Below are 18609 nucleotides of genomic sequence, written 5' to 3'. Positions count from 1 at the left end.
GAATATCTACTTGCTACCAAACACCAACAAGTTTAAGACAATATAAATATGATTAGAGACAAACAAGAAAGTAGTGCATTGTTTATTGAGAAAACGAATCATTATTTCTAGTACATCAATTTATTGAGCATATTGTATTAGAAACATGAGGCACTATTTGTCACGTGACATAGTTTACTAAATGCACTGCACATTGGCCTCCAATCGCGCACCTTCGGTTAGTTTGCGAGGGTGATCGGTGAAGGGAGTTCTGTATGCACTTAAGGAGTGACTGTGGTGTTAAATGTGTTTTAATTTAATGGGAACGTTGTATGATAAACACTATCTAAATTTATCTGCTTCCCATATGAAGGAAAACAAAACATTAAGGTAAGATAATTTGCTGTAGGGTAAAAGTAAATTTCATCCGAATTGGTGTCGCTGAATCAAATGGCAGAAGTGATGCCCTACGGATGCTATTGTAACTAATTTCTCTTGTTTGTTTCAATTTATATATATTTTGTGATGTATTTTATGTTCACTAACACGTAAATAGGTAACTTAGTGCGAAAGTGTCATGCTAAAAGCATGAAGAATCGATTGTAGCACAGTATTTTCTCCGGGCACGAAACAAACGACGATCGCGGAATGGAGAAAACCTGGGTAACCTGGGACTAGGAAGAAAAACGATTGTCAAAAGAGTAAAGACTCGGCAGGCGAAAAATTTGCCTTTACCGAAGCGAACTTTGATTTCGGTATCAAAAGAAATGTTATAATACACTGCAGCGATATGATATGCGAAGTGAAGTTTCTCCTTGTTTTAGCAGTGGTTCATGCGAGTTACGTTCACCCCCTTAACTGTTTTTTATTTATACAGAATTTGCTTTTATTCTGATTTTGAGAGAGTGTGATTATTTTTGATAACACCAACGCTTATTATGCATACTTTGGTCATTGCAAGTCTCATGTAAACAAGCTATAGAACAAAAGAAAGCATTTATTACTGGCGACGTCAGATATTTTTTTTGGAGGGTGGAGAACAAATGTATGTATTCATAAATTGCATTTTGTCATTAACATATTCCTCTTGACTTATTTTACTTACACGCACACATCACTGATCTCATGCCGCGAACACTTGCAGATTGTTCCCCGCTTGTGCATGAATTCTGTAAAGCTTATCTTTCAATATCCAAATATAGTGTAGCGAATTTACAATATAGAGAAAGTCTCCAATTTTGTTAATTTTCGGTATAATAACTAATTTTGACCTCCTAATCACGAATCTGTTGAAAAAAACCGGGGGTCACGTCTGAAAATTTGAAAAGAAACCGATTGAATTTTTTATATATATAGGTGTATATGCGTAGTTTTACGAACAAAAATGTAATCTCCTGTCATTGTGTCCAACCACGCCGTTATTTTACAAGATAATGATTTATGATGTTCCATTCTAGTACGATCCCTATTTTTTTGATGAATTTAGGGGTGAAATGAGTGCTAATGGAACCTAACCTAACCTCGTGTGAATGGTTCGTGGGCCTACCCGTGGATGGTTTGTGGGGCTACTCGTGGATGGTTCATGGGGCTACCCATGGATGGTTTTTGGGGCTAATGTCAATGGTTTGCAGAGCTACCTGTGGATGGTTTTTGGCGCTAACAAACAATTTTTCATCAAAATGTACAATTTCCAGGCGTGAGCCCCAGTTTTTTACAACAGATTCGTGATCAGGAGGCCAAAATTAGTTAGTATACTGAAAATTAACGAAATTGGAGACTTTCTCTATATTGTAAATTCTTACCAATATGGTTATCATTGATAATCAGCTCGTACCATGTTTATTTTATAATCTTCTACCGAACAGAATTAAAGAACGAACCTATATGGAAGTTAACTTATACATTTTCTGCAAATACTTGTGTGTATGCTTCCAACTTCAGATATTAGTGGATGCTGATTACGTGAACACTGTTTTCGGCCCAAGTTTTTTTTTTGTTTTATTGCGATTTCATCATGCTACGAATGCAATTTTGGTAATTATGCGATATCGCCCGAACACCTCTCACTCGTTTCTTTCGTTAATTTTAGCATTGTTACTTACATATTCTGGGTAAATGTCTGTTATATCGGAGACACATTTCTTAATTTTTACAGAAGAAACTACGGTACTTGTCTGATAAGGCCCGAACACCGCTCACTCGTTTATTTCCTTAATTTTATCATTGATACTTACATATTCTGCATTGCAGAAGATTCTTTAAGGTGAAGTTATGCCTTTTTCCATAAAATAGTGTCAAGTTTTCATATTACAAGTCATTATTTGTCTTCCTTGTTATGCCTGGGGAACAGACAATATGGCGTGCAATCGTGCATGTGTTTTGTCGATTTGGAGTGGGTATGCAGTGTTTCAACCTTCTTAACTGAAAAATACCTACTTTCGTGTTTATTATGTCATCATAAACCATTAACGGATAGCCCCAAAAACCATCCACGATAGCCCCACGAACCATTGACGGATATCCCCAAAAACCATTGACCATTGGGAACGACTTGAGATGACCGGACCCCTCTCCAATTTTCTTCATATTTGGCATACTCACTAATTGAGGCCTCCTAATCATGAATCTGAAGTTAAAATTTGTAACTATTTTTGCCTAACCGAAACTAACCTAACCACGTGCCCATGGTTCGTGGGGCTAGCATCAGTGGTTCGCAATGCTAGGGGAACCAAACCTAACCTAACCACAAAAGCATATATTGAACAAAATCTTAAGTATTCGCTAAAACTCCGCAGTGTGTGTTAACAGACATACATCAAGATCGAACCATGTAAAAATTGCATTCATAGCATGATAGAATCTCAATAAAACAAAAGGAACTTGGTCCCGAACGGAAACTGCCATAAACCTATTATAATACATTCTGGTACTCTATAGTTCACTTGAACTGTGTTCTTGTTAAACTTTTTTAAGGAGGAGAGAACTGTTTATAATGTGTATAAGTTAATGTAATAAGTGAAAGTTTAGTTTAAGGAAGTCGTGCTACAAACCAACGTTACTTTTCACAGGGGTCTAAATTTTTCTACAAATGGAAGGATGGGAAAAAGATAAAGCAATTGAACCTGAATTGTATACTGGTGTGAACCAGATTTGTATCTCATCTTTCCATCCTTATGTTTTTAGAAAAAATTTAGCCCCCTTTACGAAATGTAACACTGGTTTGTAGCTGGACTTACTTAAACTAAGCTTTTTCCATTATTTAAGAAAAATAGTAAAGGAAATATTCGCCATGTAGCATTCATTACATCTGCACCAACTGGACGGTTGTCTTAAATCACGAATGTCTGTGTTAGTATCTCCCACCTGTTTGAATTCCGCATGCTTACAAGAACTGGCCTCAATCATGGCTGCTTGAAGCCACAATGAAACAGTTTGTGACATAGGTAAAAGACACCAATAACACATGCCATCAAGGCACATTTGGAGCATGTGAAGGTAAGGCCACACATGTTCTCCATCTTATCCATTTTAATTCCATTATGTTACACTCATTTTAAATAGTTCAGAGCAGTACACAATTTAGTATTAGTTCCATTTTGTTCAAGCTATCTGGTTGATTTTATTTCCGGAAATTATAAACTAACTTTGGAAGAAATGAATTGAGAAGGCTCATTTTTAAGAAATAGGATACAAAATCAGGAAAAAGTTTAATGTACCTAATCTAACTGTTCAACATTTTTAAATTGAACAACTAGTTATACCACCACCTAATCTTGGGGTTTGCTCCTTTTTTTTATTTTTTTTTATGCCATGGGATATTTTATTATTTATTGTGCTGTAACCACTTTGGGGTAGCTAGTCACTGGAAATTATGCATGAATTCTATGTGATTTTGTTACTTTAGTATGATACGGACTACCTGATTTCAGACCTTACCACAACCTTCACTTCAACGATATTTATGCTAAGAGAACCTGACCTAACAGCGTAGGCATTCCTCGGGCATGATGTCACAAATCATATCTCATAAAATTGCTAATTTTTGCCTTACAATGCATCTCTGCAAGCTAATGTCAACAAGAAATGTTCATATGATTGACAATCAACGATATTTATGCTAAGAGAACCAAACCTAACAGGCCTAACCTAACAACATAGGCATTCCTCGTGTGCATAACTTCATAAATCAAACCTCATAAAATCGCCAATTTCTTTCGCTTATAACACATTTCCACATGCTGAAAACAACAAGAAACGTTTTTATGTATAACAATCTTTTGAACCCACTAAAAAAATTTTGAATTAACAAAAGGCTAATTGTATGAATTATATATTGTAAACTTTCAAATACAGTGTTCCTATTATGTCCGCCATAAGTGTTTCTTTTGCTTTCCCAGAAAACAGACGGTCTGTTTTGAGGCGTTCTGACGGTTTGAGCCGTTTTCGAGATAATCGCGAATTTGTGATGATTACAAGCTGCCACTGACTTCATTGTTTGTAAATGTCGTCCTAGTTGGTAAAATGCTAATAATAACGTAAGGTTCCATTTTCACTACTCAGCACAACTGATGTGACTTCCACAGTAAGCTTAGACTGTGCACTGATTGTATCCATCCTGTTTGATTACAATGCCACCTCTTGGAAATGTTCTGTTTTGTAAACAAAGAACAAACCTCCAACTGTGTTTACAAAATGCAATCAAAGACAGCTTGTAACCACACATTATTAGCATTTTACCAACTAGGACTACATTTACAAACAATGAAGTCAGTGGTGGCTTGTAACCACACATTCGCGATTATCTCGAAAACAGCTCGTTTGCAGACCCTTGTTTACTGAGCCTTTTTTGCTTCTATTATCGTGTACTTTCACCTGTGTCAGTTTGCGCTATTACTTATGAGTAGAGCCCGGAAGTTCAGGCATTTATTTTCGTTAAAATAGGCAGGCAAAAAGGCATTTATAATGTGGAAAATAGGCACTAAAATGAAAAAAAAAGGCAAAATAAACCGAAAAAATGGCACATTTGGAAGTCGCTTACTTTTATATATAATTTCTGGCAACATGTTAAAATCTACATTTGGAAGAGCATTTCAATTTTCTCCGTCTTGATTGACATAACTACAAGGTGTTTTTTTAAGTTCTCAACATTCATTGATAGTCGTCTGTCAGAGAGAATGTTTTTCATAATAGAAAATGATCTTTCTACTTCGACAGAAGTTATTGGAGCATACATAGAACAAGCTAATGTAGCTGGAATCATTTTGGTAACAGCATTTTCATCTTTTAGAATATCACAAATTGTTTTTAATTGTTTCAAGTCCTCATTTGCACTCACTACCCGTTTGCACTTTTCTGCAACAGCTCACCCCTTTTCTCCTGGCACTTCCATCATCTGCTGCATAGATTCCTTGAAGATTTTAATGGATGCTACAAGAGTCTCACCTCTTTTTTCTAGCTTTGTAATTGTCTCTGGCAATGCACCATAATGTGCAAAAATAAACGAAAGTTCATTCTTCAGTTCTGAATAGCACAGGAGTTTTTCGCTTCACGAATTGAAGCCGCTTCGTTTTCTGGATGAGCATCGATCACCTCACTGATTTTTTCAAGGTTGTTAGCATAATATATAGCTGCTGATATCCAGGTTCCCCATCTTATCAAGACTGGTTGTGGAGGAAAACTAAGCTCAGGCGTAACTTCCTGAAATTTTCGGGTTCGAGAGGGAGATTTCAGAAATATCTTCTTTGTGTTCGAAATCAACCTCTCCACTTCAGCAGTCAATCATGCACAAGGAAATGTTAACCGAAAGGCAATATCCTAACTCTGCATGAAATACTTTTTTCTCACACTTTCCTCCTTCAGCAATGTTGAAACATGCGTGAGTTAAATATTACTTAAATAAGGCGAAAATTATTCATGTAATGAACGGAAGAAAAATAAATGCCAACATTTTTAAAAAAAAGAGATGGTCAAATTTCATTGAAAAAGGCATTATAATTAAAAATAGGCAGTGGGGTCACAAATAGGCAAAATGAAAAGGCTTCTAAATCATTCGAAACAACATAAAAAACGTATATCCGGAAAAATTTTATCAATATATGCAGTAAATAAAAAGAGGCATTTTGCCAAACTTCCGGGCTCTACTTATGAGACACTGTATATACTGTTTAATTGAATGGAAGTAGAATTTTTGAATACATTGGGATCGCACTGGCCCTTTATATTCTTAATATATTTGTATGTGGGTGAGTGGTGAGAGGGGTTAATATGTAAGGTTGAAATAGAGAAAAAGTCTGGTTGTACCCTTGAATTTTGGAGGGCCTCCCCATTGGCACAGTGGTAGCGTCCTCACCTTGTAATCAAGGGGTCCCGGGTGAGGCACATTTTGGTTCGGATCCACTTCAAACTGTAGGTCCAGTCCCGATTAGCCTTACTGTGCATAAAGTGGACTTAAAACACCAAATCAACCAACCAACCTTCAATTATTGGAAAGTTTGCCTTGAAAGCAGGGAATTATACTTGAATTTTATCATGGTCTTAAAGTGGCCACCTTGCACTATGGTGAATATAATTTCAGGCACTGAGTGCCAGATTTTTGAGTTCTGATGACTAGGGCCCGGGACTTTGTTCTGTAAAATATGTATGTCATTATGTCAGAAAAATGCAGAAATCTTCCCAGTAAAGCCAAAAATATGCACAACAGTACTTTCAAATTTTTCATTACACGGGATGTCAGTATCTTGCAGAGAAGACCGACTAGGAAGGGGTTTTAAATTAAGTCAGAATATCCTTAACCAAAGACTGTAGTGGAAGAATACTGAAAATGTTGTGAGGTTCACTGCAATCATCCTAAGTTTAATTTATTATTATGTCAGATTTACTCTGGTAAATCTAGGCAATCGATACACAAACACAACTTTTTAAGGCAGATTTTGATGTTCCATCGTATCTAAATACTGGAATACTGAAGATCTCTTAGACTATCCTATCCCGGTTTCACACAATAATCTTGTCGGGAACACATCACTCCCTAATTCTGTAATGTAGCCCCTCAGTCTCAGCACAAGAGATTCCTTTACAGGAGGCATTCTCTTCACTCACGCTGATACACATTGATATGTACCTGGCTTAAATGACAAGTGATCTTGAAACACCCATACTTGATTTCCGATAGAGTAGGGGCTGTAATGTACCGAGTGATATTTTTACTTTTGACTGATTGTTGTGAGAACCGAAAAAAAAAGAAAAGAAGTGAGAACAATTAAAACTCTTTCCTTTGGGTGCCTGCACAACAGTGAGAGAGGACATTTTTCCTCAATAATGTTTGCACTGCTATTGTTCTCTACTGATTGGTAAGAAAAGATGGCATCTGCTTTTAATTTTTTGTTCGTAATTTCCTTATCCTGCAATCAATAATATGAACTATCCATTGAGCTAAAGGTACGAAGAATAAATTATAAAATATGCAAGACAATTACAAAATTAAACAGAAATATGTCTTATTATATAATTGAAAAAAAAAGTATGTTGTAAAAATGTGAAATTGGTAAAATATGCCTTATCAAGTTCGTCTATTTCGGCTGATTTTCGTCAGATATGTAAGGGCTCACCTCAGTATTTGATCTCATGATAAATAAAAAATATGTTATTACATAAAGTCCAGCTTTAACACTTTAGTTAAGACTTTTGTACTTGATACAGAGTCTGAAGAAGACCTTGCTAGAAGGTTGAAACGTTACGTTTAGTTTGTTTTTAATCAAATAAATTACTGCCTTGGTCAGCATATTTAGTTTTTCTTAAAGTCCAGGTCCCTACTGATGACAATTTTGCTTAAGATCTCAACATTAACCACACAAAACCAGAGATAACTACCAACCCTCGGATATAACAAAGCATACTACATAGTTTAGTTTTACAGTTCAACCAAGATGAGAAGCGCTCTGGCAAACTTACTTGTGAACTGAAGTGGCCAGTCATTTGTTTTCTCTCTTTGTTGTGCTCTGAGGGTAAATTCCCTCCCTTGTTTTTTTTTGTCAATAAATTTTGAACAATGTTAAATGTTGCACCTCTTCTTTTGCTGTGGACATTTATCCCTTCACAATGATACAAACACTTGGCGCTGACTGAAGGTGATGACAATATGTTGAAGATGCGGAAGATTTTGGCAACATAAGGACAGGGTTATGTCTGATTGCATCATCCATGCTTTATTTGCTTGCTTGTTGTTGAAAATTGATGACAGTGCCACAGTGGTTATCTTCAGAACCTCATGATCTTGGCTTGTTCTTTATTAGACAGACAGTAGTGTTTCATAATTTAAGACCATTTTCTTGCCATTCACAGGTAGTAGATAGGCCCATAATCATCCAAAATGCATGGACATGAAATTAGGCAGGTGGCAGAAGTTCATGCTGTTGCCACGTCTGAGCACAACCCTGTGTGTTAGGAGGTTTCAGTGAATGAAGGATCTTATTGTAGAATTGATCTTTCAGGGATGACACAAAAGTGCCCCGGAGAGAGGTCTATCTTGATGCTTCAACTAGGCCACGCACACACTGTGTGTGGGAACCAGCAATTTTTTGTTCCATTCTTGCTTTTACCACCAGCGCAATTCTGCCCAGCTGCCTATTTTCATGACCGTGTATTTAGAGCTGAATGCATTAGTGTAGCAATTTTTCCAGTGGAGCCACTAGTAGGTCAAGATGCACACATGTCTAAACAACTAATGTTAATGAAGGTTTCTTTTCACCACTTCCAGAAGTGGTTTTAGGAGAGGGGAAAGGTTGTTGCACTGTATACTGCTATTATTGGTGAATCAATGTTCAAAAATAACAATCTCTGTATAATGCTGGAATTTTAATTTAGTTTTTGACTTTCCAATTGCTACTCGGTGACTAGTTGGGAGGTCATATTCTTAATAGTGAGCAGATGGTCATGAGCAGGACCAGGATTTTGATGACATTTCATCTTTTAACTGGTACAACGTAGACATTGCTAAGTAGTACAGAAATTCTGAACACCCTCCTCAGGTTGAAGAAATGTAATTTTTTGGGATATTTTTTTTATTTTTAGGTCATTTTTTAAAATTTTGCATCATTTTTAGGTGATTTTAATTTTTTTTTGTTATTGGATACTGAAGTTTAAGAAGTTCAACAATTTCTGTTTTGTCTGAATGTTATCTGGCGGTACTTACTCTGTGTTTAACTACCATCGCAACAAAGCCTGTCTGAAAATCACAAAATGCAACATTATCTAGTTTCTTATTCACAGTCCATACAACACACCAAGGTGAAGAAGCAATTGTTAAATTGTTTTGTTTCACAATGAACAAAAAGGTTTATTTTGAAAATTAACAATAATGTTATTGATTGTGATCCATAAAGTAAGTGTACAATATAAATATATATACTATTTTCAATAAGGAGATTGAGTTTTGCACAAATTTGTGGGTCACTTTTCAAATATTTTATAGGTCATTAAAATCTGGGCCCTGGTCATGAGTAATTATTGTCACATCATGCTACGATGCCAAAGGTGCTGGGTTTAAATCCCAGCTACTGGTGGGTGTTCTTTGTGAGTGTACCTTCATGATATGATGACTAGTCTTCATAATCATGATTAGCCAAAAGTGGCAGAAAAGATTAACACTAAACAACAAAAATCAAATGAAATAAAGTTCTTTGCATGGTTCCAAATCTAGCAATGTACTGAAGATATGCATGGTCAACACGTACATGGCCTGGGAGAGACATACTTGTGGTTATGAACACAACTTCTGTTTCTGAGAATAGCTATTTTCATTTTGATGAAAAAACAGTTTTTTTTTGTGTCACAATGCCAATGCCACATACCAGAGCAAACACAAAGCTCTGCCTAGTTAAACTGCGAAACTACAACAAATGTCTTAGTTTCATTTGGGCAACCCTTATATGTACCACATCATCTGTGTCCATGCGGTAGATCAGGTAGACAAAACAGTCCTCCTCCTTTGCATATATGCCCCCGAAACTAAGGTTTTTTGCTACAATTAGTAATGGCTGATGAAAAGTGGGTGAATTTTTGGAAATGTCAAAAGGCATCCTAGTTGGAGAACCTGCTTCACAGACGTCAAGTGGGGGGTTGCATCTAAGAGTCCTTGTTAAGTGTATTGTAGGATGTCAAGGTAATGGTCCACCAACACCAAGAGTTGCCACTTGCACCCTGTAGTGCCAACATTTGGCGAGAGTGGAAGAGCAATGAAATCGAAGCATACAGCACTGATTAATTGCAAAGATGGCATCTTTTAACAAGAACCCTGTGTATCACAAGAGTTGCACCTGAAAAATAGTACTAAGTTGCATTAATGTGGAAAAGCTGTAGTTATATATACACACAAGCTGTTAATGGCAGCTGGAAGTTGAACACTTTAATCCTGATTTGGAAATATTCCTATTTGTTTTTAATTCAGAAAATGGAACTTCTGTGGGGGCACAAAAATTGTAGACCATGCAAAATTAGCATGAATTGCAAGCAGGATGCTCCATTTTTCATTGATGTCAAAAAAAGCATTAAACTATAACCTTCAATATGAAAATATAGAGTAATATGCAGCAAAGTATCTGTGATTGTTCGAGTTTGTATAAGTGTTTTGTTGTTCTGAAATACACTCTTGAGGCATGCAGTGGCATTTTGGTGATAAAAGTGGGGTATTTTTTAATTTGATGTTTATCCATTTACCCAATTTTTTGGGTACATATTTGGTTCAACATGATGTAAAAATCTGGCTGAATAAAATTTCATCTCATGCAAGGACATTAAAAATAACGGAATTTCAGTTGCAATTTAAAATGCATTAAACTAGTTACAGATAATTTACTTGAAAAATTAATTACTTCGCTTCTAAAGACTAGGTTTAACAACCTTAACATATTTCAGATAACTCCGAAAAAAGGATGTAAAAATCTATAGTTTTTGTTCATATCACCATTTCTTACTTAAATCATTTAGGTGCTGGGCCAATGTGCACGCATTCCTATCTGTATTGTGAAGATAATACAATAGGTTGTGTTGAAGCTCTTGCTGTGGTTACATGAACAGTGTTCAAAAACCTTGAATGTTATCACCACTTTGAGGCAGCTTTTGTTGGTAATAATACTTATACTATTTTCAAACAGTTGTTTTTTTCACTGGATTTGCATCTTTTGTGTTAAAATATAAGGATATCTTTGCTAAGTGTAAAGACCACCATTCTCTTTTCTCTGCAGAAAGAACTGGAGGTGTCATGACAATGTGGGCCATCTTTCTGCTTTGAGTGGCTGGTGACCTAGATTTTGCCAGGCTTGTTGCTCAGTGAAACGAGAGAGGGCATCGGTTCCAGTGGCTGCTCGTCTGGCCTCCACTCCAGAGGCTGGCAGGTTTTAGTGCTTTCCTGGAGGGCACCGCTGAAACATCTTCACTTGCGTGTTGAGTGCAGAACCAGCACTTGCATCGGTGCAAGGCTGGTGGCCGGAGAACTGCTGCCACTTGTAACAGGACTGGATGTTGTTGCCATGTGATGTGGAGTAATGTGTTGGAAAATGTGAGAACATCTTTTGTAAAAATGATGGGTTGTAATCCAGTGTTATGGTAGCAGTGTGTTGATGTGAAGTGATTAGTGCTTGTGAAGGTGACCTCCAAAGCTGACACTATGGATCCCGAGATAGCTCGTTCGCTTTCTAGGGCGTATTCCATTATGGATTCATCCAGAGTTTCTACATTCCTTATCTCCATCCTGCTTATAGTGTACGGCAGCTTTAGGTGAGTGTTCCTCTTTTTAATATTATTGTTCTATTGTATTTTTTCAAGTCTCATTAGCCGACCTCCGTGGCAGAGTGGTTTGCATCGCGTGCTACGATGCCAGGGGTCCCGGGTTTGAACCCTAGCCTGGACATGGTGTTCTTTATGAGTGTCTCTTCATCATATCATCACTCATTCACTTCGTGATTAGTCAATCAAGCAAGTCTCGTTATTGATCCCTGCATGTTTTAAGGAAAATCAAAGAAATGTCAAGAGGTTAAGACTAACAACATTTCAGATATGCTCGGCCACATTTTTTACTATTGACATGTAATTAAAAAATAAAATATCAGAAAATAGTTAATGCAGTTTGTTCTTGATTCTTGAATAATTATTTGTAAACTTAATAAATAATAAATAAAGTAAAAAGAATTAAGACTGTTGCACCTGAAATCCTTTTTCAAACAAAGTATCCTCCTTATTTAAATATTGCAACATACTAGGTCATTACATGTGTGTGTTGCGTGCTTTGGTTTCACATAGTACCCATGCTGCCATTTGTTTGAGTAGCATATTGTAGACTTCACCCAACATACTTGACAAGCAAGCTCGACCAGGACTTGAACCTGGGTCTCTAGTATACCATGCAGTTTCTATTACCAACTGAGCTACTGAGCCAGCATGGAATTGTCCGTCATTGTTACTGCAATGGGATCTGTTACCTTTGAAACACTGTTGACATTCATGGTACTTATTTTCTCTGTGTTGAGTTGTAAATTACCTTACTATTTGGAACACGTAGATGTCCTACGTAGATATTTCAGAAAATAATTACAGACTCAACCAGGACTCAAATCAAGGGCTCTGGCATACCATGACATTGCTCTACCAGCTGGCCTGCCAAGCCTACCCTGATTGTGACTGACTTAATACTTTTTCAGAACAAATTGACAATATGGGAAGTATCTTCAATTGCTTTCACATTTGGCATACTCACTAATTTTGGCCTGGTAATCACGAATCTGCAGTTACAATTTGGTGGTCACGTCCAGAAATTGCAAAATAAGTAAAAAAGAGTGGGTCTGTGAACGGAGGTACGTAGTAATGAAGAAAACAACTATTTTCTGCAATGATTAGCGTTTAAAAACAATGTTTACGATCACCCTTAATTTTAACTATGCTTGCCTAACCTAAACTTACCATGAATGGTTCGTGGGGCAAACATGTTTTCCACCTTTACGCAACAGGTCTCACTTATTGCACAACACGTGAGCAATGTTGTGTTATTACTATGGTAGCAAGACGGTTGTGCAGAAAGGAAGACTTCTTCGGTTTCCATGTTACTGAATAGAGAATCATAGCGGTAATTGACAAGCTTATTTTGCAATTTCTAGACTTGACTGCCTATTTTTAAGTGCAGATTCGTGATTAGAAGGCCAAAGTTAGTGAGTATGCCGAATTTGAATGTAATCGGAGATACTTCCGGTATTCTCAATATATACCACTTTTTCTTAATTCTGTGCAACATAATGTTATTTGCATCTATTAATGTTAGTGAACTGGAGTATATGTAATTGTCTTAATATAGGTCTAGTTTTTGACATGCTTTTTTTTAATAGTCAATTCTGATCATTGCATATGGAAGAAGACAACTGGATAACTTTTGCTTTAGTGTGTGTTGAAGTGTTACCAAATTAAGGGGAGGGATGACAGTTTCGCATCAGTTGCATATTTTTTTCAGTATGGTAAGAATGGGTACGAGGGTCACTATTTATATTTTGAGCCTAACAATGAAAAAACAGAAATTTGGCATTGAAAACTGCTTTTTTGTTTTTCGAAGTATTCTTCTTTATGGTCAATACACTTTTGCATTCGTTCGAACCATTTGTCAAAGCAGTTTTTCCAATCTTCCTGAGACACCTCCATAATATGGTTTTTGAACGCATCAATGGCGTCTTCCGCCGACGAAAATTGTTGTCCACGCAATTTATTCTTGACATTCGGGAACAAGAAGAAGTCATTGGGTGCCAAATCAGGACTGTACGGCGGATGACCCATCAATTCGATTTTTTGACTGTTCATAAAGTCGGTTGTTAGACGAGATGTGTGACAGCTGGCATTGTCTTGATGAAGAATGATCAGACGGCGTTTGTTTGTTTTCCGTATTTGACCGAAGACCTCTGGCAAACAAATTGTTGTGTACCATTCAGAGTTGACCGTTCTACGTTCCTCTAAAGGCACAGTTGCCACATGACCAGTTTTCCCGAAAAAACAGGTGACCATTTGTTTCAATGTGCTTCAAGCGCGAACAACTTTTGTTGGATTGGGTTCATCTTGAAACACCCATACAGTCAACTGCTGTTTACGTTCCGGCTCATATGCATATATCCATGATTCGTCACCTGTTACAATCTTATAGGGGCTATCCACCGGAAGGAAGTGCCCTCGCGCGGACGCCATACTTGTAGCACAACAACTTCCGGTTCGTAGGCTCACAACATGCCGCTAAAGGGAGCTGAGATTGTGTCATGTATGAAAGGAACGAATGAGTGTGTACAAGGAGGATGTAAACTACGATCAGGGCTAAATAATCTTTCATGGATCTCTATTCATCCATTTCCTCGAAATCTAGGCGCCAAATTATTGCATTGAAGCTGTCAGGCGTGAAAATTGGAAGACCATTAGCAGGAGTAGACTGCTCAGTAATGACAACGGAACAAAAAAAAAACAAAAAACCACATTCCGATCCAGACTTCGGAAAAAATGATAGTTTAAAAGTTTATTCCCTACATTTTTTTGTACTAAATGTCCGAAATTTATTGAAATTAGCAGTTTTTATTCCAGAAATGCAAAATAAATCATCACCCGAGGGTGAAATTGTGTGTATAATTATTATTATTATTTTTTTTTTAGTATCGGGTAATGTTGAATATTTTCCGCTCCTATAATCTCCCAATTTAGTCGGGAAATAACATTATTTTTCCCGTTTTGAACGTCAGGACTTTAAAAATACCCCGTCCTGTTTCCTTCCCAACCAAAAATTTTGCCTCCCGCACCACTTGCACTTCATTGAAAGTAGAAGAGAAATATTCAAATCTCGATTTTCTCTCTGTTTTAGTGATATGAGCAAAAATATTACTTTTCCTTTCAAAAGATGCTCGGTCATGGCCAGATAGGTTACACGTTAAGTTCTTGAAGTGCACACGAACTGTATTAAATTTTTGTGTAACCAGATTTTTTTTTTTTGTGTGTGTAACCAGAGGAAATATTTTTTTTGTGTAGCCAGAAAATTAAGTGCGGGTACTATTATTAATTTTCGTCATTTGCAATGGAAATCTTTTCAACATTGATAGATAGAGTGCCTCCCCGATGGCACAGTGGTAGCCTCGTCGCCTTGTAATCAAGGGGTTCCGGGTTCGAATCCCGGTGGAGGCATATTGTGGTTCGGATCCCAATTTAAACTGTAGGTCCAGTCCCGATTAGCCTTACTGTGCACAAAGTGGACTTAAAACACCAACTCAATCAATCAAATCAACATTGATGGAGAAGTGGTCCTAGGTTTGAACACCATGGTGAGGCAATGGTGTGTCATTGTGTTTGTCCCATCATTAATTTTTCCAGTTTATTATTCATCTTCATCGTCATGTTTAACACAAATAGCAGAAAATTGACTTAAAATAACAATGAGCGTTTTGTATTTCTGCGTTCAAACGAGAACGAAACCATCAAGTGTGCATTATCGCATCCCTCTGACTCGTCCTGACTGAAGAAAGAAGAAAAGAAGCTCCTTTTTTCCGTTTTTTATATGTCCGTACATCTCGCACTTTTTCACTTAAAACATAAATGTATGCATTTAAGCGCTCTCGCTCTGTAGGAAAAATTAGTTTATATTTAATATGTAGGCTACAAATATCGCCAATGAAACGACGATCAGCAAATGGATCTCATCTTCGAATAATGCCGTATTGCTTCCTAGTTGCTCATCCAATTGATATGCAAAGGCCTCTACTTTGCCCTAATATCTCTTATTCTCCTCGTCGTCAAGTGCTTTTATATGATCCATTTCATCCGGTATACAAAACGAGAAGAAATGCCACAAGCACGCGCTTGAATTACCCGGCCGCCGTGAACCGGAAGTTGTTGTGCTACAGTTCGACAATCGATTGTGCCGTTCGATATGTTTTTGTTTACTCGTGGATAGCCCCTATAGCTATAGCCTCAATCTCACAGTATGTCACATGACGATCTTGCAGTATTAGGTTTTGCACAGCATCAATGTTTTCTTGAACAACAACTGATTTTGGACGACCTTCGCGAATCTCGTCGTTGAGTGAATGGCGGCCACGATTAAATTCGTTATACCATCGTTTCACAGTGGGAAAGGATGGGGCTTCATCACCAAATGTGGAAGTAAGTTGATCGGTGCACTCTTGTCTTGATAATCCACGTCGAAAATCGTAAAAAATCATCGCACGAAAATGTTCACGAGTTCATTCCATTTTATTGTCACGCAATCTCCAAGGCAACATAAACAACACAAATGAAGCTATTGACAAAACATTTGAAGTACGTTATGGTCAATAATGCCAGACAATTCCGTGCAAACGTCAAATCGCGCCTAACTTCAATCAGTGTTGTCAAGGCTCAAAATATAAATAGTGACCCTCGTACTGCTACTAAAATTTTTTTGACCATATGAGAGAGGAAAGAAATTCCTCTCCATGTTGCAGATACTAGAAGCGATTTTTAAAGTTTATTATTAAGCGAGATATGATCTGTAAAGTGCATTATGATAAGCATTTACAAATTCCTGTGTATTCCTTGTGGGGAATCAACTTCAAGTTACATCTAAATCAAATAGGAGTTTTGGCTTTTTCAACTACCAAGAAAGTGTTCAACATATCCTTTTTCCATTCATGTACTTTTCTACTTCACTGGATGTTTGAGATTCTCGAGAGAACAAATAAAATGAGTCTCCCATAAGCGTAATGCATTTCTACGGGCACACAACTCCTCTCCGTACCAGTGTTGCCAAACCTGATGCACATGAAAGAGCTAAATTTCATCCTAAACTGAATTAAAGCTGACTTTGAAGGGGCAGAGTTTCGAAGGCTGCTATTACCTTTAATGCGGTCAATTCAATTCAAAAATCAATCATTGCATGTGGAACAAGACAACTGGATAACTTTTGCGTTGGTATGTGTTGAAATTCTGTTTATTTGGAACAGTGTTACTAAATTAAACACACACGTGCAAGTATGTGTCTGGTTAAAATTAGGCTAAGGGCTGATGAGAATTTTTTTTTTAAAGCACCTTTCGCTGTAGTTACAAACACCCAAGATGCAAAGTCCACAATGCTCGGATGCATTTTCTTCCTCAGTGGGATTCTTTGCAATTTGGAATGCATTTTACAGAGTTCATTTTCATCAATGCTTGTGCATCAAAATCTTCCAAGCATGAATTTTTCTTGGTGGTGCACATTGCTTAATGCTGATAGTTCATTATAAATAAAACAAGCAAAATTATTTTAGAAACAATGTTTCAGCTTTGTCTATGAAATTTTCATCAGGCATCTAGCTGCTAAGTTTTTATTATTTTTATTTATTTGTCAAAGTCTCATATGAAACAAGCAGGTTATTTGCCCACCCACATACAAACACCCAAGATCCGTTTTTCAAGGCCAATTTTTCTGCATTAGGATTATAACTTGGCCAGAATCTGCTATCCCCATCCTCCCGAAAGGGTTCCTTTGCATTGGGGCAATTGTTATTCTAGTAAACTCTCGTTTTTATGCCTTTGTGGGTTACAGGGGAAAAATTACATCACTGGTCTCTCATGGTCTCAGGGACTGGTCTCTTAAAGTACCGTCAACCAGGGTAACTTTGTCCATTTTGGAGTGTTTTTCTTTAATATCTCCTTTATTTTTCATTGAATTTTCTTGCAGTAAAAACTTTTCGGAAGACATATTATACCTCTACAAATAGGGCTAGGAGAGTTATTTCAATTATGTGTACCGTGCACATAAAAAACAAAATGAAGTGGACAATGTTACCCCACTCCTATTTTTATTGCAGAAATGAATTCCTTGGACAAAGTTACCCCAGAAATCAATTTTTTGTAAAAATCTGTCCACACAATTCTTAGTAATTAAATAAATACTCGTAATTGTACCATTAATGTAATACGCATTATCTTTTTTATTTTCATTTCTTATCTATTAAATTGAGGCTTTTATCCAACTCAAGAATGACATGGTATGGTATCACTAATACTAGTAGAAACTAATGACACAGGAAATTTTCTGTCATATATATAACTGAAAGAGCACAGCAAACATTTCTTTCAAATACAAATAATTGGAAAACTGAGTACCGTACCGTACAGTACCTACCATTATATGATCAAACAAAAATGAAAAGATTACACCATGGTAGGTACGGTAAGTGACCCACAATGAAATGTACCATCTGTATGACCATTGAAAACAATACAGTATCACCGTAAAGCAATAAGAATACATGAGTACACATTAGCCAGATACAACAACGGAACTCGTAATGAATTCTTTCTCCCTTAACCACAATTTTTGGCAGGGGAAGTTTCCTAACTACAGCCTCTTTCAAAACATAGGAAACATCAGTTTCTTTAGCAGGAAATAAGTTTTTTCTTTGTTAAGACTTGTTAGGCCCATTATCTCTATCTTACTAGATTACTGAGAACTGGACAATGTTACCCCGCTACACCTAAAACGAGATGTAATTAATCATAAGTTGTAATTAATCAGGAGATCAATGGGAAAATTTAGTGTCAATCACGAGAATGGTAGATGCTCAACTCAAAAAAAAAAAAAAAAAAACACAACATCCATGTCATTGGTTC

At 36.9% G+C, this 18609-nt stretch overlaps 1 protein-coding gene across 4 annotated transcripts in view; it reads left to right on the top strand.

Moving 5' to 3' along the window:
• The first annotated feature begins 222 nt into the window (after positions 1 to 222).
• SppL (signal peptide peptidase-like protein) overlaps positions 223 to 18609 on the top strand; it is a 68279-nt gene continuing 49892 nt past the window's right edge. For all 4 annotated transcript variants that reach the window (XM_083140301.1, XM_083140300.1, XM_083140298.1 and 1 more), the window contains exons 1-2: positions 223 to 369; positions 11220 to 11751. In XM_083140301.1, the coding sequence (XP_082996427.1) occupies positions 11642 to 11751 (110 nt within the window). In that variant the 5' untranslated portion in view covers positions 223 to 369; positions 11220 to 11641. The remainder of the gene's footprint in view (positions 370 to 11219; positions 11752 to 18609) is intronic.

The sequence above is a fragment of the Lepisma saccharinum genome, chromosome 18, assembly GCF_977018435.1.
Source record: "Lepisma saccharinum chromosome 18, izLepSacc3.1, whole genome shotgun sequence".
NCBI classification, from domain to species: Eukaryota; Metazoa; Arthropoda; class Insecta; order Zygentoma; family Lepismatidae; genus Lepisma; species Lepisma saccharinum.
The sequence above is the reverse complement of the archived record's forward strand: the minus strand, read 5'-3'. Positions and strand labels throughout refer to the sequence as shown.